The sequence below is a fragment of the Microtus pennsylvanicus genome, chromosome 2 (genome assembly GCF_037038515.1).
Source record: "Microtus pennsylvanicus isolate mMicPen1 chromosome 2, mMicPen1.hap1, whole genome shotgun sequence".
NCBI classification, from domain to species: domain Eukaryota; kingdom Metazoa; phylum Chordata; class Mammalia; order Rodentia; family Cricetidae; genus Microtus; species Microtus pennsylvanicus.
Window position 1 is genome coordinate 123,136,137 of NC_134580.1, and position 22,392 is coordinate 123,158,528.

Below are 22,392 nucleotides of genomic sequence, written 5' to 3' on the forward strand. Positions count from 1 at the left end.
ATGTAATCTAAAGGTTTTGCAAGGAAGAAGGAATGGAGGAGAAGGGTAGGACAAGCATTACCGTCATGTTTGCCCTGCTCAGGCCTACTAGAGCTCCTTCCAAAACTGTAACGAGTTTTTCTCTGTCCCTCCAGGCACGCCCCAAATAACGGCATGGAGACTTCTTACTAATCATGGATGCTTAGCCTGTAGCTTAGGCTCGTTCCTAACTAGTCTTTATAACTCGTCTTTATAACTCGTCTTTATAACTCGTCTTTATAACTAGTCTTTATAACTCATCTTTATAACTCGTCTTTATAACTCGTCTTTATAACTCGTCTTTATAACTAGTCTTTATAACTAGTCTTTATAACTAGTCTTTATAACTCGTCTTTATAACTCGTCTTTATAACTCGTCTTTATAACTAGTCTTTATAACTCGTCTTTATAACTAGTCTTTATAACTAGTCTTTATAACTCGTCTTTATAACTAGTCTTTATAACTAGTCTTTATAACTAGTCTTTATAACTCGTCTTTATAACTAGTCTTTATAACTCGTCTTTATAACTCGTCTTTATAACTAGTCTTTATAACTAGTCTTTATAACTCGTCTTTATAACTCGTCTTTATAACTCGTCTTTATAACTAGTCTTTATAACTTAAATCATCCCATTTCTATTCATCTACATCCTGCCAACATGGTTCACGACTGCTGCCTCTCCTCCTGCATGTCTTGTGTCCCCCGGACGACTGGCAACCCTGCCAGTCATCTGGAGTTCTTCCTCCTTGTGTTTTCTTTCTCTGCCCAGAGTCCTGCCTACCTATTGGCTGTTTTAGTACACCAACCACAGCAATGCATCTTCACAGTGTACAGATATCCTACAAAAAAAAAAATCCTCTACTGCAACATTAACAACCAAATCCAACAGCATGTTAAAAGGATTACACATCATTACAACATGGGATTTACCCTGGGAATGTGAGTAGACTAGTACACACACACACACACACACACACACACACACACACACACCAAAACCAAAAAGCAACACAACACAGTATTCTACAGTGAGGTGGGGGAGAAAACAATGTCATCACCTCTGAAAACTAAGGCCAGGTATGGTATCCAACATAGTGCTGGGGAGGACGGACTAGGGGCTGAGGAATTAGGGAGTCAAGATCAGCCTCAGCTATATAGCAAATTTTAAGATACCCTTTCCATGAGGTATTGTTTCCAACAACAGAACAAAAAAGGAAAGAAAGGGAGGAAAGGAAATGTTTTAAAAATGAAAATACACTTCATAATTTAAACACCAGCAGTAGGGTCAGGGTTAGGCAGCTCCGTGGCTAAGAGGGGAACCCAAGTTCAGATCTGAGCACTCATATCAGGCTGTTCACAACTCCCTGCAACTCCAGCTCCAGTGGATCCTATGCCTTCTGCTGGCCTCCATGGGCATACCCACACATGTGGCATTCACACAGATATACACACATTAAAAAACTAGCAGTAGAAGGAAATGTCCCATATCTGATAAATTATGAAAATCCACAGCTAATATCAGACTGATGCTGAATAACTGAAAGCTGAAGGCTTACCCTGGAAGGCTAGAATAAGGCAAAGATGTCTCCTTCTACCACTTATGTTCAACACTGCCCTGGAAGACAATTAAGATTGTCTAATCAGAGCAAATAAACAAGAAAGAAGAAAGAAGAGGCCCCTGCCTTAGAAAGGGGTAAGTAAAGCTATGACTTTTCTCAGATGACATAATTCTAAAGAATCCAGAAAATAATAAAGCTAACGATGCACTTGGCAAAATTGCGGGATACGAGAGCAACACACGCAGTCAGCCGTCTGCCTGAATAGAGTGAGAATGGAATGAATAAGGTGAAATTAAGAAAATAGTTCTGCTTGTAGTAACATGAAAAAATAAAATACTTGGGACTCAATTTAATTAAAGTAGCGCAACACTGGACACTGAAAAGCTACCCAGTGTTCTGGAAGATTCAGAAACCTAAATAAATAGGACATCATGTTCATAGGCTTATTAGAGACAGTTTTGTTAAGATGGCAGCACCACCCAGAACATTCTACAGACTCAGTGAAATCCTATCAGAATCCCAAAGGCATTTGTTTATGGACGTAGAAAGGTTCACATAGAAATACAAGAGATTTCTAATGGCCCAAACTGTCTTCCAGAGACAGCAGAACAAAGAAGGTGGAAGGCTTCACACTTTCTGACTTCAACCCTTACTTCAAAGCAACAGTAACAAATCAGTGTGATACTAAATAACGACAGCCACATAGAGTAACAGAATAAAACTAAACTAAAGTCCTGGATGTAACCAGGCCTTAGAACTCACACCTGGAATTCCTCAGGATTTGGGAGGCTGAGGCAGGAGGATCAAGACCAGTCTCAGTTGCACAGTGAGTTTCCAGAATAAACAAATAAACAAACAAATATGCGAACAAGTAAGTGTGAGTCTACACATATGCTCACTTACACGAGAAGATGTTCAATGATATTAATCATTAGGGCAGTAAAAATCAGAACAACAATGGCATACAACTACACATTCACTGAAGTGACCATAATTTTTTTTAAAAAAAAATTTTTTTAAAGGACAGGACTAGAGAAAGATGACCCAGTGACCCAGACGCAGCAGTTAAGAGCACTGCCTGCTCTTCCAGAAGACCTTACTTCAAGTCCTAGCACCCCCGTGTCAAATCCTACTTGTCAGTAACTCCAGGTCCAGGGATTCTGACACCTTCTTCTGAACTCAACCTGCATAAGACGCACACATGGTGTACATGTGGGTGAAACACTCAAACTCAGGAAAATGAATCTTTTTGAAAAAAGACAGTAAATGTGGGGGAAATAGCATCCTCACACAGCTGCTAGTGAGGATGCAAAGGTAAGCAGTCACTATGAAAAGTAATTTGATTCCTAAAATAGTTACAGAGAATAGCCCTCTGACCCAGCAACTGTATTTTTAGGTATCTTATTTCGTTGAAGACGTGAAAGTTACTCAAATGAATGCCTGTACACAAATACGCAAAGCACTCAGAATAGCTAGACAGGGGAAACCACACACATGTCCGTCAGCATATCAATGGATAAACCAATGTGGTCTCTTCACACATGTAATAGTACTCAGCCAAGAAAAAATAATGAGCCCCAAAGCCATCTTCCAGGACAAAAGCCTGTGATCTTCTCAGCAGAGACATGACCTTCTGTTCTAAACACAAGCTCACAGCATCATACTCAGAGATCAGGGACAGGGAAAAAGCACCCATTCTTGCCAATTCCATTCAATAATAGTACAGAATATTCCAGCCAGAGCAGCTAGACAAGAAAACAAAATAAGTGGCTTCTGTGTTAGTTACGCTTCTGTGGCTGTGAGAAAGAAAATACCAAGACCAGAAGGAACTTGTGGAAGAAAGAAGTTTCTTTCTTCTTCCTCCCTTCCTTCCTTCCTTTCTTTCTTTCTTTTTCTGTCTTCCTCTCTCTCTCTCTCTCTCTCTCTCTCTCTCTCTCTCCCTCCCTCCCTTCCTTCCTCTCTTTTTTTCTTTCTTGGCATAAAGTTCCAGGAGAGCTCAAAATGGCAGCAGATGGCCAAAGCAGGAAGCTGGGAACTCACCCTTGTTAGATCAAATAAAGACTGGGGGGGGGGGGGAGAGAGAGAGAGAGAGAGAGAGAGAGAGAGAGAGAGAGAGAGAGAGAAGAGAAGAGAAGAGAGAAGAGAGATGATGTGGGAAGTCCTGTATATTCTGTGTTGCTTTTATTGGTTAATGAATAAAAAGACTAATTTGGCCAGTGATAGGACAGAATAGAGGTAGGCAGGGAAAACTAAACTGAATGCTGGGAGAAAATAGGTGGAGTGAGTGAGGTGCCATGTAGCCACCACAGGAGGCAGATGCACCTTAACCTTGTCAGTAAACCACAAACCTCGTGGTATAATATAAAATAATGGAAATGGGTTAATTTAGGATATAAGAGCTACCCAATGAGAAGCTAGAGCTAATAGGCCAAGCAGTGTTTTAAATAATATAGTTTCTGTGTAATTATTTTGGGTCTGAATGGCCAGGAATGAACCGCCTCCACCAACAGAGAGAGAAAAAGCCACTTGATTAACAAAGTCAGTAAGTAGCAGTTAACGTTTTCAATCTACTGGAAGAATTCCTTTTTAAAACTTTCCTTTGATAACTTAAAACATGAATACAATGTATTTAATGAATTGATTTTTAAGGTGTTCTGTTTTAGTTTTTTAATTTTTATTTTCCGTATGAGTGTTTTGCCTGCATGTATATCTGTGCACCACTTGCATGCACAGGTCCCAAAGGGGCCAGAAGAGGGTACCAGATCCCCTGGACCTGGAGTTACAGACATGTCAGCCTCGTGTGAGTGCTGGGAATCAAACTCTGGTCCTCTGGAGAAGTAGCTAGCACTCTTAACCACTAAGCCATCTTTCCATCCCCCTCGTCAATTGATTTTTTTAAACAAAGATGCCATACAATGGGCACAGGACAGACTCTTCAATAAGGACAATGAGAAAATTAGACATTCACATACAAAACAACAAAAAAATTGATATTCTTATCTGAACACTTATAAAATAGAAACAAGAGAACTCCTTGGAAACAGGAAACAGGAGGAAGACTTGATGTCTGGATAAGAATTTTCTAGATATAACCCAAGCACAGGCAAGAAAAGCAGAAATGAAGAAGTGGGTCTAGGTCCAACTGAAAAGCTGCCCCTACAGCAGAGAGATGATGAACAGAATCCATACAGCCCACGGGTTGTGATGAAGCATTTGCAGTCACATACTGGATAAGGGCCTAATATCCACAATACACATGGTACTTAAATCAGTTTGATAACAAAACAAATAAAATAACTAATTTTTAAAAAATAGGCAAATGACCTGAAAGACATTTGTCAAAGGGAAACCTACAAATTGTCAGCCGATAAACATGAAAAAAATGATTAACACCTCTAAGGATTGAAAATTAAAAACACAGCAAGCCACTTCCAGACCCTGTTAGAATCCTGCTGGAAAAGAGTTAGAAGCCTGGAGAAGACACAGACAAAAGAAACCTGTTGAACACTGATGGTGGGAACGTAAGTGAGGCCATCCTGGAAAGTAGCACAGAGGTCACAGATGAAGCCACCATGTGATCAACAGATCTGCTTCTGGGTATATCTCGAGAGGAGTTCATTAAGAGATGGGTGTGTGGAAGACATGTCTACACTCCAGTGTTCACTACAGCAGCAATAGCCAAGATTCAGGAACAACCTAGTTGCGCATCCATGGGTCAATGGATAAAGAAAACATGGTGTGCATACAGTAGTAGAACACTGTTCAGCCCTAAGATGAGTCGGTCCATGCAACAATGTGCGTTAGCTTGTTGCTAAGTAAAAGAAGCCGGGCTCTGCATAATCTCACAAAATCTGAAGAGCCAAGAACGGTGACTGCAGGGAGCTGACCAGGCCGGGAGAATGGGGGAAGGGGAGAGGTTGTTTTGACAAGAAAAAGTTTTAGTCACCTATTGTATAGCCTGGTCACTGATGCTAATGATAATGCAATTATTCCAGTTTTATCCTAAGGGTGGGTTTGAAACGTCCTTACCACAGAGCTGGTGAGGATATGCAGCATTGGATATGCTAGTTGGCCTTAATCATCTCACCATGCATCATAACATTACATGGTACCCCATAAATATACACAATTATTATGAGCTAAAACTGAAATTTAAACATAAGGAAATTTCAGAAGACTATAAAAAAAGCCGAGACATTATGTTAAGTCAAAGAAGCCAGACACACTAGGGGCACTTGGAGGTGAGCTGGTGGCAGATAAGTACAATGTGAGGGAAGAAGTCACAAGTACTATTCTGTGATCTTATACACACACACACACACACCTCCAACCACTGCAGAACAGCCTTGTACAGTAACAAGCCCCTCTTTCTATCAGTTCAATGCTTCATGTTTGCCAGATAGAATCCTCCAGAAAAACTGTAAAAAGAACCAGCTTCCTGTGGACAGCAGCTTGTCTCCACGGACTGTGCCGGCACATCAATGTTTTCGCACTCCGGCCCATGGTTCCAGGCATCAGTTGCCTTTCCCCAGCCCACCATTTGGCTCTCAATCTCCATTTCTGTGCCATATCCTGACTGCTCTAAACACCATGTTTATAATCTCTCAAACCTGGTCATACTTTGCTTAAACAGCCAGATGGTCATGTGCCTCCAGACGGCTTGCGTCTTCAGTCTGTGCCGGTCCAGTAGAACGCCACAATGAACTCCTATTCCTTTTTCTATTTGAAATCCACAGGCCTGTTAGAATTTGATGTAAATACACTGTGGCTTTTGTTTGAGAGGATGATCAGTAGTCACCATGATGGCAGGATCACACAGCTCAAAATCCTTAGTCACAACCCTGCTGTAGCTGGTCAGGGTCCTGTAGCAAGGGCCACCTGAGGGATCGGAGTAGCATGCAGGGGTGGAGTGTGCGCTGTGCAGTGCAGCCTCACAATGTGTATGTGTCAAAATGTTACAAGTTGTCCGAAAACCTCTGCTTTTTATGGATTGTGGACAGTCTAAAAGAACTTTACTCTTCCTGGGTCGTGTGTTTAAGGAGGTTTATTAAAATTTCTACTGAGAACATTATTCTGAATGTCTTAAACAATACCCCTTAGCAAGGCCCAAAGCAATAAACCACCAGAAATCTCGGGGTTGTTGTGTCCAAATGTTAAAGCAATCAGATAACTGTTATCTGAAAAACTAAGGGCTTAAGACCATCATCCTTGTTAGTAACAGCATGTTACGTGATAAAAAAAAAGAATCCTCCCACAGAAACATAAAGTGTGCGGTGGCAGTTGTCTGAGGTGCCCTCGAAAGGAGCCAGGGACTGGGGGGTGGACAGGGGGACAGGACTGCGAGTCCCTGCGTTTCTGTCATCCAGGACACAAACTCTGCAGATAAGTGACAGATGACGGTGGTGGCTGTCCGGTGGTGTGAGTGTACTGAACTGCCCACTGAAAATGCTAAGAACAGCAGCGTGCATTACCTGTGTTTCGTCACCTTTGTGAATCATTTTTAAAAAGCTCCCGTCCTTGGGGAGCCCACCCAGCCCTGCTGTGGTGGTGCTGAGTCCCAGGAAGCTCTGACTATGGCCTCTTGACTGCTTTCACAGGAGGCCGACAAGCCTTCCATGGAGCAGCTGGCCTACAAGATAGTGGATGAGGAAATAAACCTGAACGAGAAGCCCCAGAAATACCTCCAAAGGGTTTTCGAGGAGTCCATCTACAAAAACCTACTGGAGAAGAGCATCCTGGATTACCTTCATTACAACCAGTCCCACCTGCCCATGTACGCGTGGCCCGGCATCATTTAACTGCAGCCAGAGGTCCCGCTGGCATCACTTCCTCTCTCAGGTCAGCCGTCCCCTGCCCCTCCCCCGCGTCCACGCTCTCTCTCCCCGGTGGTTTCCTGATGCTCCAGTAGGTGGCGCTCGGCTGTGCGGCACTGCTAAGCCAGGGAGCTTTTACAAACATAGGCAGGTTCTCTGCAGAATAATCCACTCTAGCAATAAAATGAACTCCTACTGAGCAGAACTTGTTTTTACCTTGTGTGTGAGTCTGTTTGATTTCCTGGAGTGTTCTGATGCCACTTCCATTAGCTCTTCCTATGCGTACCAAGTAATAGTGGGTGATATAAAAATAAAACCGTGCACACAGAATAGAAAATTGGTAAACGGACAAGGAGAAATTAAATCTGTCAACTACCCTCAGGAGGACTGGGTAGAACCTACCTGGCCTTTTGAAACCAAGAAGGCTACTCTCGCAGCCATTTTTGGTCTTTTGGTTGTTTTGTTTTGCTTTTTGAAAAATCATTTTGCTGTTTAAGAACATAAAGACTAAGAAAAATTGGAAGACTAGGAAATTCACACACAGATTTCAAATTCTAAAAATGTAGAGGGAAATTAATCTAGTTCATTTTCTTTGACTCTGACCTCCCGGGGGGAGTGAGGTAGGAGGAGGTCTGGTCCCTAGCGTGTCCGATGTGGATCAGAATTGGTTTTTTTTTCTCATTTCTGGCACAACCAGAGGATGAGGCAGGAGGATCATCATGAATTCAAGGCCAGTCTGAGCTGAATAGTGATTTGGAAGCCAGCCTGGACTGCAAAGTGGTACTATCGGGAAGAAAGTGGGGAGAGAGAGGGAGAGAAAAAGAAAGGGAGGAGGGTTGCAAGCAAGCAACCTTCTCTTATAAAGCAAGTTTTAATTGCCATCCTCCAAATGCACATGAATTCAGAAACAAACAGGAACAGCATGACGCAACTGAGCCACAATTGGGCTTGGTTTTTATGTACACATTATGGGTTTGATCACACACACACACACACACACACACACACACACACACGCACAAAGGCACAGTGGCAAGATTCTCCCAGCTTCCACAAGGCAAAATGGGAGCTAGTAATCCAGAAGTCTATACCCAGCATCCACCTCCGCTGCAAGCTTCCTTGACACTTGGAGCAAGCAAGTTGCTTGGCACCTCACACAACAAAATTGTTCCAGAATACGAAACTTCCATTTTTCTGCAGTCAGACCAAAGCAAGTAAGAAATGCCACTAATTCCTACACACATAGGTTTTACACAAATGCAGGGTGTATTGATGGGGGAGGGCAGCCATGGCCATATGGTATAAACTGTGTCACTTCAATGGGAACCAATTTCTGCTGGTCCACGCTTCAGAATTCACACCCAACACATATTTCACGGTCATCAACTCAGGCACCGGGCTCTCTTCCCTTGCTCTTCCAGCTCCTGAGAGGACCTGGATCAAACTCTTCAGCAAATGTAGAGGTTTGGGTGACAGGCCCTGGGATACTACTGGGCTAGAGATTAACAGAACAAAGTCAGTGAGCCGGTTTAACAGTTATGACTTTTGTGGCCAACTATTACCATGATAAAGCCTCTAGTTACACAAACGTGACCCCAGATGACTATGTTAACCTTAACAGCAAGTCCTGCACAAATCTGCTCACAAAAGTGTTTTCTTTGCTGCCTTTAAAAGGGGAGTCGTGGACATCCCAACACAGGCAGCACATTTGAAGCATCCTGTAGCCTACAATAGGTGTCCATTGAAATTTTAATCCTCGTCCCACTCTTAAGAAAGCAAGTTTCTGATGCTGGAACGTTTGGCATATATGTGCAGTCGTTGAGAACAAGCTTCCTAAGAAAGGAAGCCCCCACAGCCATTGGTCATAGCTTGAAACTGTCTCTTTTAAGGGCTTCAGGAGAATAGAGGCCACCATAAAAATTCAGAGACTACACTGGAACATCTCAGAGGGTCTGTCTTGGAATTGCATTGTTTTAACCAGAAAACACCAAAGTTAAATTTTCAAACGCTACTTTGCTAATATTGCTAATGTTCTCATAGATGTCAGGTCTTAGAAAAACAGCGTACCCTCCACCTTCCTATAAATACCTTCTTGTGGGTTTTACTGCGCTCAAATTTCACAGGAACTCAAAAGAAAAATAAGAAATGGTGTGAAAGAGAAAGAAAACATGCCTGGAGGATAAAAATCAGCCAATCAATATTGAGAGAGAGAGAGAGAGAGAGAGAGAGAGAGAGAGAGAGAGAGAGAGAGAGAGAGAGAGAGAGAGAGAGATTAAACACTTAGGAACACAAGGACAGAATGCAGTTGGGCCAGCCAGTCTTAACAGGGTCGGACTGGAAAGTCGCGTGTGTGAGGAGCTGTTGATTGTTTTCTGGCTGAGAGAAGTGAAGATAAGGCCGGCAGAAAGTAAGCGCGGGGCCGGGGCGGGAGCCCGGCAGCTGTATGCTAATGCTCACAGAAACCCAGCCTCCGCGTCCCCCATTAAAGCAGGCGACCAGGAGGCCACACATCACTGAACAAATAGGCTCTCTCTAGACAAATAAAATAACACACGTTGGCCTCTAGGTTGGGGGGGGGGGGGGATGAGAAGAGTGGGGGAAGATCGAGGGAGGGAAAAAGAAGGTAAGAGTGGAAAAGGGAGAGAAGGAGGAGGGGACTGAGGGAGGACAGAGATGGAGGGAGGACTGTGATGAGGAAGGGGGAAGGGATTGTCAAGACCTGCGAAGAAACACTGCGGGGGAGGGGACAGGAAGAGATGGGGAGAGGGAAAGTCTGAGGTCGAGGGGCGACTGGAAGTGAGGAGGAAGACCAGGAGAGAGGTGGAGAGGAAAAGACAGGAAGACTGGCCTAAAGAGAGGTGGTGCGTGGGGTGGAGAGGTGGGGGAATGGATGACAGGAAGGAGGGAGGGAGGGAAAAACAGTCAAAGGAGGTGTGGGAGAGAAAGGGTGGAAGGGTGTACCAGATGGGAGAGGGGTCGAAGCAAGCTCCGAGGATAAGTTGTAAGAGAAACGTGCCTGAACCCAAGGGCAGAAACAGGCCCAGGCCAAAAGTGCCCCTCAGGTTCCCAGAGGATGGTGATGTGAAATGTGGGGTGTTGGCCCTGGCGTCGCCGGCCTCTTTAGTGGGTTTGACTCCGCTTCTGTGGTTCATTTTTACCTCTGCACCCAGGTTCATTGTCAACCCGGCCTAGTCAGCGCTGTCCAGCGCTCTGCTCGCCCGAAAGTTCTAGCTGAGACATTCCCACATTTTCTGGCTTCGCCAGCACCACCCCTCTAGCTGCCAACCACCCTACGTCCTCCCTTACTGTCCCTATCCAATGCAAAAACAAACAGCCCTGAGGGCACTCCAAAATGTGTGCGGTGGCCCGACGGCACAGGGGTGGGGTGGGGTGGTGGTATGAAAGCGGTGGCTTCATAATGGGTGCGCGGCAGATTGTACGGGGCCCTGGGCTCTGGAGGGGAGGGGACACTCGAGTGCGTCCCTCCAGCGCCCAGCGCCCGGCGCGGCCTCGCGGCTTCACCCTTGTTCGATCTCTTTCATGCACTCTCCTTTTGTGTGGAATTATTTAAACGGGAGATCCGTGGCAGCTTTATGCTAATGTGCCGAACAAAGGCAGCGGCCTACGGGGCGGAGAGGCCCGGAAGGTGCCCAGAGGCCGAACTGGGCCGGGAGGGGCGGCGGCATCCCGCCTGCGCGTGTCTCTCGCGTGCCCCTGGGACTGACAAGACAACCCTTCATTCCTGCAAACACAAAGCTTCTGGACTCTGGCCCCTCCGGGACCTGGCGGTGGCCATGGGACGTAGGGCTCGGTGCCTTCTAGTCGTGGCTTGTGGGAACCGGGGAGCGGGGGGGTGGGGGGTGGGGGTGGGAGGGAGCTGGGGGCTTCTGTTAAATCAAGAGAGCCGGCTGCTGCAGAATAGCAGAAAGGACCAGAGACACTCACCCAGACACATACATACATACACACACACACACACACACACACACACACACACACACACAACCTTGTGTCTCCAGAAGCTCTTCCTGCCCCTGCCCACGAAGGGCTGAGACCCCTAACCCGTGGGTCTCCTTCAGAGTGGCCAAAGCTGTTAGTACAACTCCAGACCCGCGGCTAAATTCCGGAAGACTGTACTTAGTACCCAGACACTCACTTTCTAGAAACTCCCAGTCGTCTAAACTTTCTTTCGGAGCAGAGCTGAGGGTCACAGTGAGTCCTAACGCTTGCCCCCCGACGGCAAGCGCATACACAGGAATAGGAGAGGGTGGTACACAGCCAACCTCCAGTTATGCCGCCTGGGGAACTGGTACTCACACCCCATTCTGCATGGACACGCACTGGAGAGGCCTGGGAGGTTTTCCCAAGCTGTCCCTGCCAGAAAGGAGTCCGTGTTTTGGTGTCCCAGAGGGACACTTCAGTGATCTGCCTCCCACCAACTCCGTTAAATACTCCCCCCCCTTACAAAGAAGGAAAAGTAGCTCAAGGTTTCCCCACCCCTGCTCCCTGCGTCCATTTTTCTGGATCGCAGTGTAGAGAAGCAGGCCGCGGGCGCGCTTTGCTCTTTCCAGGAGTAAAACACATCGCTTGGTCCCTGCAGGCAGCAAGTTCTGAGAAAATTCCGCAGACTCCGGTGGAGACTCACCACCACTGCTGGACTGCACCTGCTGAAGGGTGGTTGATGCGTGCAAGTGTCTGCGCGCAGCCTCACTTTCCAAGTTTCCATTTATCTTAACTGTACCGGCGTGAAAAACATCCATTGAAAATCTGCATAGATTTCCCTGACTAAATCAAGAGCCCTGTTTGAATTCCCTCAAGCAAAGATTTTTTTTTTCCAGTTGTTGGTCATATGCATCCCCCCTCCCACCCAACACACACCTTCTTTACAATTATTAGTGGGTTTTTTTGTTTGTTTGTTTAAGAATTCACTAGGCAACTAACTCTTCCGGTAGTGTTTTGAATAAAAAGAGTGTTACATACGCAAGACTCAATATCCTGTTGCGGGGGGGGGGGGGGGGGGGGGAGACCGTCGAGCCCTGCCCTATTATTCTACAACCCAGATGGGATTCGTGATTAGAAAATAAAATTGGTCAGCGCTGTCCCGGAATCCCCCTCTCCCTCCTCTAATTTCATCAGCCGTATTAATCAGCGCTCAGAAGATCAAGGAAATAACACCAGTTATTTTCAGAAACATTCAGGAATTGTAAATCTATTTTAGGATGTCTAACTTTTTAAGGACTAGCAACCATCGCAGCATTCCTGTCATGTATTTTTCAGTTAATGAGTTAAAAAAAATCACAGACATAAACTCGTAAGATCCCCCCCCTTGGTTAACTCACCGTAATAACTCTCCCCATTACAGTTTATTACTCGAGTGGATTCTGTTGAAAAACTGTATTTAATTTCCAAGCCAGGGTATTTTCAGAGGGAAACCCCAAAACAATTAAATGCCTTCAGTGGAATTAGGCGTGACTGAAACTCAGCAAAATCTAGTCTCGGAGAGCATTGCGAGGGGGAAAAAAATGTTTCCTTCACTTTCAGTAAAGTGACATTTTCCCCACAGCTATGACATTTGATGAGTCTCAGCTATTTGTTCCCTGGTGAAGGACAGTCCTGGCTAATGTGCCTTCGTAGGGACCTATTTCTTTCCCCGAGAAATGCAATCTTTTGTGTTTCCTCGGCCCTGGGCCCGGAGGAGGGTCCTAGACAAGTTGCCCGGTCTAGGTCCAAACCGGGTGTAGGATGTGGAGTGTGTGTACCGGGGGTGTCCTTCGCTCTAGTCTCTTCCCGGTGGCATGAGGGAAGCGGCTGGTCCTCTCACGCAGCAGCCTCCCTCGGAGGACAGATTGGCCCCCCTTCCCCCCCTCCCCCGGCAGCACGCGTCTCTTTTGCGTCCAGATTGGCCGCGACCCGCGCTCAATAGCGGGAGGTTAATTTCCTTCACAAAGGTGAAGGGGGCACGGCTGGGGGGGGGGGGTGCCCAGACAGGCGGTTGCTTTATTCCGCAGCGCCTTGATTGGAGCCCTTGATTTAGCATCTGATGTCAACCCGCAGACAAAATGCCCGCTCCGAAAGAAAATGCATGAGGCTTAGCATAGGGTGGAAACCAACTTCACCGCGCGTGGCCTGCTTGGGTCAGCTCCACAGGCATTGCCTACGTCCCGGCCGGACAGGAGGTTCCTGAAACCTGGGTCTGACCTTGGCAAGGACGCCAATCCCCCGGGCTCAGGACCTCAGGGAAAGGAAAGTAAGTTCAGACATTCAAGTTCCATTTGGAAGTCAGCCAGCCAGTCAGGGCTGCAGCCTCGCATCCGCGAACGATCGAAAACGTGCTATGCCAACAGTTTCTCCAACTCGAGAGAAGCTTTTCGAGGCTCATCAGCAGGCAGAGCCTGCGCGCACAGACACCGCGCTCGGCCGAAGCCCGCAGGCCCGACCTGTTTATACTCGGAACCCTGGGGTCCCGCGGCCAGGGCTCCCGCCAGCCGCTAGCTATCCCGATTTTGCAGCGCTTTAACCTTCCCGCTGATTTCCTGAACAGCATGCGGGGCTCCCGCGACCTTCTCCCGCCGCAGCCGCAGCCCTCTGGTCGTCCCCGCCCCCACCCCAACAGCGCGCCCAATTTCCCCTTGGGCTCCGGCTCGCGGATTGAACCCTCCTGACATATTTGGGGCCATTCTTCTCCTTTGTTGCTATTTAGCTCGCGACCCGCGGGTAATCCCCGCGCGGGAGGGGGGCACACATTGTCGTGCTGATGGACGGGCCCATTTGGCGGCTCCGCGCCCCCCGGAGGAGATACACAAAGCCCAGGCACGTGCGCCTCCCCATAGAGGAGCAGCAGACCGTGAAGGGAGGCGGGGCCGGGCGTGTGCCTGGGCCAGGCGGGGCGGCGGCGCCGGGCGCGGCGGGGCGGGGCGGCCGAGGGGTGCGCGCTGGGGCCCCGCGCCCTCAGGTACATCTGCCGCACCTACCGGGCGACCCTCGAGTCCCGGCCCCTTTTTTTGCTGCTCCGTCGCCCTCCCACCCTCCCCGGCGGAGGAGCTGCGGACGCGCTGATTGGCTCCGGGGGAAGCGGGAGGCGAGAACAATGGCCCCCTCCCCCCGTTAAAAGGGAGCGGCGCCTGGGCCCGGGGACAGGGACTCGCGTGCAGGGCTCAGAGCCGGGCCAGCCGCTGCCGGCGCTACGCTAGTCCCGAAGCCGCCGCGCCGCGTGCAGGCGATGAGCTAGGGGCACTGAGAGCCTCCAGGGCGGAGCACAGAGGTGGGACTCAGCCAGTGCGTTGCCCTTGCACCACGCCAAAATGCCCCGCGGGTTCCTGGTGAAGCGCAGCAAGAAGTCCACGCCCGTGTCCTACCGTGTCCGGGGCGGCGAGGACGGTGACCGCGCGCTGCTGCTGTCACCCGGCTGCGGGGGCGCCCGCTCCGAGCCCCCAGTGCCAAGCCCCGGGCCACTGCCGCCACCTCCGCCGCCGGCGCTGGCGGAGCGCGCCCATGCAGCGCTCGCCGCCGCGCTTGCCTGCGCGCCAGGTCCGCCGCCACCCCCTACAGGTCCGCGGGCCGCGCACTTTGGCAACCCAGAGGCTGCTCATCCTGCACCTCTCTACAGCCCCACGCGGCCGGTGAGCCGCGAGCATGAGAAGCACAAGTACTTCGAGCGCAGCTTCAACCTCGGCTCGCCGGTGTCAGCCGAGTCCTTCCCAACGCCCGCCGCGCTGCTCGCAGGGGGAAGTGGCGGCGCCAACGGCGTTGGCGGCGGCGGCACCTGCGGCGGAGACGCGCTACTCTTCGCGCCTGCCGAGCTCAAGATGGGCACCGCGTTCTCCGCCGGTGCTGAGGCGGCCCGGGGTCCCGGGCCTGGTCCCCCACTGTCCTCCGCCGCTGCCCTGCGGCCCCCAGGCAAGCGGCCCGCGCCCCCCGCCACTCTCGCTGCAGAGCCACCCGCCAAGGCAGCCAAGGCCCCCAGCGCCAAAAAGCCCAAGGCCATCCGCAAGCTGCACTTCGAGGACGAGGTGACCACGTCGCCGGTACTGGGGCTCAAGATCAAGGAAGGCCCGGTGGAGGCGCCGCGGGGCCGCGCGGGGGGCGCAACCCGGCCGCTGGGCGAGTTCATCTGCCAGCTGTGCAAGGAGGAGTACGCCGACCCATTCGCGCTGGCGCAGCACAAGTGCTCGCGCATAGTGCGCGTGGAGTACCGCTGCCCAGAGTGCGCCAAGGTCTTCAGCTGCCCGGCCAACCTGGCCTCGCACCGCCGCTGGCACAAACCACGGCCCGCACCTGCCGCGGCCCGTGCGCCCGAGCCCGAAGCCGCCACTAGGGCCGAGGCGCGCGAGGCTGTTGGCGGCGGCAGCGATCGGGACACACCGAGCCCCGGCGGCGTATCCGAGTCAGGCTCCGAGGACGGGCTCTACGAGTGCCACCACTGCGCCAAGAAGTTCCGTCGCCAGGCCTATCTGCGCAAGCACCTGCTGGCACATCATCAGGCGCTGCAGGCCAAAGGCGCGCCGCCGCCGCCGCCGCCGCCACCACCGCCTCCGGCCGAGGACATACTGGCTTTCTACGCGGGGCCCGACGAAAAGGCGCCCCAGGAGGCAGCGGGCGACGGCGAGGCGGCCGGCGTACTGGGCCTGAGTGCTGCCGCCGAGTGCCACCTGTGCCCAGTGTGCGGGGAGACCTTCCCCAGCAAGGGCGCCCAGGAGCGCCACCTGCGTCTGCTGCACGCTGCCCAGGTGTTCCCCTGCAAGTACTGCCCGGCCACCTTCTACAGCTCCCCGGGTCTTACGCGGCACATCAACAAGTGCCACCCGTCTGAGAATAGACAGGTGATCCTCCTTCAGGTGCCCGTGCGTCCAGCCTGCTAGAGTGCGCCCTCGGTCCCGGCCCCCAGAACTGTGCCTTCACTTGGAGACCCACAAAGAGAGCGCGCCCCCATGTCTGCGCTGGGGTGCCCCGACCCCTATCCCGGGGTAAAAGTGTCCTCTTCTCTCGGTGTGGCGTGATGGTAACCCTGGTCCTCTCGCTGTGACTCCTTTTGGACCCTACCCCCTTTACGTTGTGTACCCCCACCCATGGAGCAACAGGAGTCCGTCTCTTTCTTGTACAGGGGAGAAAAAAAAAAGCTGTATGCGTTTGTCTCGTGGTTGGAAGCCTCCCCTTGAGGGGCGAAGCTGTTTTTCTTGCTAGTATTCGCTGTGTTCATGGTCTAGAAAATGCGGTTTGCTCTGCCTACCAATCTCTGCTCTCAATGTCTGTAGCGTACGGGTTGTTTTGGGTGAATCTTGAGGAATAAATGCCTTTATATTTCACAGGCTGTAAATTGAACTTCCCACACGATTAGCTTTATTATGGCTTGTGAACTGCTGGAGTCTGGCTTTACCTTTTTGTATGTGAACAAATCAAATTGCTTAAAAAAAAGAGTTTTCTTTAGTATAGCCACAAATGCCTTGACCTGTTGTCTGTTCGGGATTGTTTTGGGGGGAGGGAGAGGAGTTTTCTCGAGATGCTGTAGTTAGTATCCGCCTCAGTATTTCACAGAAGAGGTTTTGGTTTGATCATCTTTGTTGAGGTAGGACTATATGAATTCCCTTTACATGTATATGTTGATTTATGCGTAATTGTTATTTATTCTTTATTTATTAATATTAATTATGAAGATTATGATATTATTTGATTGCAGATTCTTTTTCGTTTTGTTTTGTGAGCTTTCCCCCTGTCAATTTGACATTTCACTGTGCATTTTAGGAAAGAACCTTTTTACTAAAGGGGTCTGCTGAAAGTTTTAACTTTTCTATCTATCCGAGGGAATTACAGACAACATACCATTTTATTCTGCTTGAGGGGCCCCAAGGCCCTTGTACAACCGACAGCTCTTACTTTTAAATGCAATCTCTTTTCTACATACATTATTTTCTTAATTGTTAGCTATTTATAGAAAGCTTCGATAGAACTGTTTCAACTGTATAAATATTTACTATTCAAATAAAATATTTTCAAAGTCAAAATACTGTGGTCTTATTTTAGTATTACATAGCTCCTTCCAAAGAGGATCCAAAATGGACTTTAAATGGTTTTTAGTGGTTTCTTAAAAGTGCCTGTATTTCTATGTTTAGGGAAAACTCCTTCCCTCTCACAAGAGTTGGGGAGTTTTCACAGCTGAACCTGTATTAGATTGTGCCGTTTCTGAGAGAAACGTACTAAAAAGCAAGTTAGAGCAAGCCCTAGCAGCCGGTCAGAGGGGCCTAACTAAGCAAGAAAAAGAATCTGTCTCTGCAGACACAGGAATACCACTTTTATTTAACATATTCTTTACTGGTCTATAATTTGGGGGCTAGGTGAATGCCATTCCTCAAATACAGTGGGAGAGATAATTATCATCATCATCAAGGACAACTAGGAAAAAGAAATTTACATATGGGTGTAACACAAGTTAAGCAACTGAGTTTGGAGAAAGGGCTTTAAAATAAGTTTCCAGTCAGGTGAGCCATCTATTGGGTACATGAGCGGGGGGGGGGGGCACACACCATCTGTTTGGGGTATTAAATTTAATAACAGGCAATTACAATGTTTTCCGTTATTTGTCACTCAGCTCTTTGAAGAATAGTTCTGTGGCTCACCCACAGTATTCCAAAAAGTGCAAGCAAGCAGCAGAGCCACGTTTCACCAATGAGCGTGCCCTTTGTCTTGTGTAGGTCTGCTAGTTCTTTCCTAATGCCCATTAGGGCTTCCACCCACATTTGCCTCTCTACGAGATCTACGCTGTGGAGATTTCCCTAAAAGAACGTGGATGGACTGAGCAGGGAATGAAAGGTCCAGAATGACTGGTGAGACCTGTAAGTGTTTCCCTCTGAACCACACACCATCCAAGCTACACGCAGTGCATGGATGTTCAGTGGCAGTAGAATTTTTTTTTTAATAAATACGAAATCTGGCCCCACTCCACAAGTCTAGACCTGTCTCCGGGAACAACACCTGCCATCTGTGTGTTGGACTCACTGTTTTTGCCCTTGACCACAGGGTGGGAATTCACCTTTATGCAGGCAGACGTGACTGACTTGTCCAGGAGTGGTTCTCTGTCTCCTGGGGCAATATATTTCAGTTAAACAAATGCATTACTTCTCCAAAACAAAAACCAAGATTCTGTGTATATGTATGTGCTTCTAAGTGAAGCTGCATAGTAAACAGAGATGACTGAAGAGGACCCTGAATTGTAGGCGGGGAGCACTGGGTGACAGATTTTAAAGTAATACGAGTTAGCATAATATTCTGTAATAAGGAAGTCGGCGTTCCTCTTTCCGTGCTTCCTTGGAGAGTGGAAAAGTACACCCTTCTTTTTACTGATGTCAAGGCTGCTGTGGGCAGGCTGTGTGTTCTAAGGGCCTTCCAATATTGGGAGGTAATTGGTGGAAGCCAATCCATGATTTCCCATCTTATACCACAGTGGAGGCTTGGTGGTGAAAGGATTGGGGGTTAGATTGAGCAACCTGGTTAAGGAGGGAGGGGCCCAAAGAGACAAATAAAGGAAGTATTAACCCAGCTCTTTATGTTTAAATGGAGCAAAACAAAAAAGCAAGAAGGTGTTCTGAACTGCTTTGGATGCTCAGTGAGCCTGTGCCTGGAAGAGCCGAGAAGCACTGGGTTGACCTCTTTCCTCACCGTCATCGCTGTCCCGAGGCCCAGGGTGCCAAATCACTCACGGGCTTCGGCTTTGCTTCTCTGAGGCTGGAACAGTGGAAGCTCCGAAGGGGGCCTGAGTAGGAACACTGCTTAGGTCTGCTGGCGGCTACAAGTCTTCCCTTCCTTCTGCGTAGCACCATGGACAGAGGAAATCACACTTACTAGCCGCCCAGAATGTTGGTCAGTTTCAGTCTAGAAGGAGGCTGGCTGGACTCCAGCCCTGCAGGTCCAGCGACATTGGGGTGCTTGTTAAGTGCCTTGCGGAGACCTGGGTGACACAGTTGCCTGGTGTGTCTGGGGGTGGGGCACTGCTGGAGAGGGTTCAACACGACTCCTCTACAGATGTTTGCTCTGCAGCTGGTATCCAGTTTCCCCCTTTTTCTTTACTTTTCCTTCCTTCCTTCCTTCCTTCCTTCCTTCCTTCCTTCCTTCCTTCCTTCCTTTCTTCCTTCCTTCCTTCCTTCTTTCTTTTCTTCTTTATTTACTTCATTCTATAGCTTTCCAGAGTCAAACCAGACAAAAGCAGAAGTGCCTCTTAATCCAACTAAATGGATAATTCTGGCACCACTAGCCAGACAAAGGACAAAAGGGGTCCCTAGTGAGGGTTGGTCAGGCTCTGTAGCTGTAGTCTGCGTCACTTGGATCCGTCTAGGCTCTGTCTTTACCTGTCAACCTGAGATAATCTCAGTGATAGATACCATGGGTGGAGCGGGGGTATAAGCACCATGGGGCACCTCAGGGAGCATTCCAAAGTCTTGGAGATAAAAGACAGCACAGACCCCAGAAGGACCTGGTGTTCTTCACACAGGAGGCAACCTCTTTGTCCTAATTGTTGTTCCCATGTGACATCTAGAATTTGCTACAAACCTGCCAACATGTAGCAAGGTTAGCTTGAACAAACTTGCTGTCTTCAAACAATTTTCTGGCAAATGTCACCCATTAGCTTGTTGTGGGGCCAGGTTAAGATAAACTTTTTGACATCACAGGTATAGGAAGCTGTAATGTTTGGTGGTTGAAGCTACGAGCGGTGGGATTTTCAGAACAGTAAGTAATCAGAACTGTGGAGAGAAATCCATGTGGTGAAAGAACCATAGAGAACTGTAGAGAGGGCCTGGAGGGATGTCTCAGCCATTCAAGGCTAGACTCACAATGAAAAACCTAAGAGAACTGTAGAGAGAAATGCACAGGGTGAAACCTGCAGAATTAACAACATGCTAACTCTGATTCTATCTTATTAGCAAGATAGCATGATACAGTGGCTTATAGATGTCAGACTTTAAATCTGCATTCTGATAAAACAACTAAAAAATAGTCTGAAAATTGTGTGTGTGTGTGTGTGTGTGTGTGTGTGTGTGTGTGAGAGAGAGAGAGAGAGAGAGAGAGAGAGAGAGAGAGAGAGAGAAGGCAAATGCATCTCTGAGTTTCGTCTCATCTTCTATTTGAGAAGTGACTGTCTCTTCTTGATGGACCAGCATTCGGTGAGAGCACTCACAGCAAAGCCTGGTGCACTTGTCACTCCTGAGGCGTCTGTCGACAGTCAGAACAGTAGCAACATGGGAGAAGCTCAGAAGTGAGAGCTGACCCTGTAACTGGAGGAGACTCCCTCTGGACAGACAAGAGCATGTCCACCCAGTGGACTCAGAATGCAGAACAATCTAGGAGCTCTCAGAATGAAAAACCAGACCAGCCTCTGCTGGAAGTCCTGTATTTCTGCATCTCAGAGATCAACTGTCTCTGGCACCTGCCATTTTTGAGTCATACAGAGTGCAGAGAGGCTATGGCTTAAGGTGACAGAGAAACCCTACTAGCTCTGTGATTCTGGTGGGTCGAGAAATTTTTTATTTTAACCAGGTGATATTGGGAAGTCCTGTCTTCTTCTAAGTTTGCTAAGGAAATAGTAGATCAGTAATATTCAACATCCTCATCCTATGTAGCCGAATGACTATAGGTTTTGATTTCCTAAGGCAGTTGACCAGGCAAGAAAGTTTTCTGAAGAGAACAAGTCCTGTTTTGTTAAATACATTCTCCCCGGAGAAACCATAGGGAGATGTTATTTGAAATTAGACATAGTATCAAAAGCAACAGGGCCCACAGAAAGGTGTCCCCAGAAAGGAACCTAGGATAGACTTTTGGAGTGAAAGAAGTTGGTTTCTCTCAGGGGTGAGAGGAATAAAGGTCTAGCTTGCAGAGTTACCATTCACAGTTATCCAATTTGGATTTTATTAGCCGAATAAAGGCCCTAGCCTGATACATTTCTCCAAATCAGAGAACAAACTGAGTGCATGATTTAAAGTCAGTGAACATATTTTAAATGAACCCAAACATTCACCCCTTCATCTTTTAAGCCCCAAGTATCTGCCATCCTTTGTCTACCAGATACTTTTATTGTGGGCACACTGCCTGTGGAACATGGGGCTGTCCAGGCTGTACACACTTCCTTCTGTATGGTGAACAGATGGGTTATGGGGTGAACACATTCGTGCTTGTCTTGTTTGAAGATTGCTGTGCTGTGTGGTCTCCCTGGTGGCATTTCCACACAAAGCATTAGTACTTCTGCTTTTAGTCTTTGATTTTTTTTTATCCCCTCTATTAACTCATTGCAACAAGCCCACACTAGAGGAACAAGCCATTCCAGCCGGAATGAACTTCTAGAATGTTCATGGCAGTAGGAACACTCACAAAGACCTGACTTTCAAAAGCCTGTGTTGCAAGCACATCACAGTCACACCCCACCACGCCAGGAACGCCTCTAAAAGCCTGTCCACACAGTTTTCACACTTTCATAGCTCCTTCCATCTGGCTTGAGCCAGTAGACCTAGCATAGCATAGCAGGGAGATAACACGGGAAACTTCAACCTTAATTCATTATTCTCCTCTTTCACTCACCAAAGAAGGCCTTTCACTGAGCGCAACATCTGCTTCGTCTCTGCTATACACAGCCAGAGCCCCAGGGCAGTGTCCTCTTTGCAAATACCCCAGCCAGATGACAGTCACACCTGAGGCTGGCAGAATGAACAACGTAAGCCAAGATGCTATTGTGTGTCAAATCTGATAGCGCACAAGGAAGGTGTTAGTGCATGGAAGAACAGAACTCGGAGAGGGGTCTTTCTACAGGAGAAAGGAAAATTAGGCTACAATTTCCTGAGTACAAAGAACAGAACGGACAGGAGATGGGCTAAAATACACACGCTCAGGGTTGCCATTTAAAAGCCCGTCCCATCAACTGATCTCGGGCTCTTTGTCTCTTGCCGTCTACGTGAAATAAACTGTTGCCGTTCTAGAATATAGATGCGAAGAAGCTGTTTCCCACAAAACAGAACACTGTCTCCC

The 22,392-nt window shown here is 48.4% G+C and overlaps 2 protein-coding genes across 4 annotated transcripts in view; both read left to right on the forward strand.

The window, feature by feature from the left end:
* Cfap61 (cilia and flagella associated protein 61) overlaps positions 1-12,117 on the forward strand; it is a 270,585-nt gene extending 258,468 nt beyond the window's left edge. For 2 of the 3 annotated variants that reach the window (XM_075962373.1, XM_075962375.1), the window contains one exon: positions 7,177-7,606. In XM_075962373.1, the coding sequence (XP_075818488.1) occupies positions 7,177-7,377 (201 nt within the window). In that variant the 3' untranslated portion in view covers positions 7,378-7,606. Of the gene's footprint in view, positions 1-7,176; positions 7,607-11,992 lie in introns of those variants that run through there. The other variant, XM_075962374.1, reaches the window with a different exon arrangement.
* A 2,440-nt stretch (positions 12,118-14,557) lies between these two features.
* Positions 14,558-16,369, forward strand: Insm1 (INSM transcriptional repressor 1). The gene has a single exon (XM_075962378.1). It carries the CDS (start codon positions 14,694-14,696, stop codon positions 16,248-16,250), a length of 1,557 nt encoding a protein of 518 aa, XP_075818493.1. The 5' UTR covers positions 14,558-14,693; the 3' UTR covers positions 16,251-16,369.
* Positions 16,370-22,392: the final 6,023 nt, after the last annotated feature.

What these genes read in the sequence shown, in the direction of transcription:
- Insm1 (XM_075962378.1), top strand. Translation starts at nt 14,694, where the DNA reads ATGCCCCGCGGGTTCCTGGTGAAGCGCAGCAAGAAGTCCACGCCCGTG.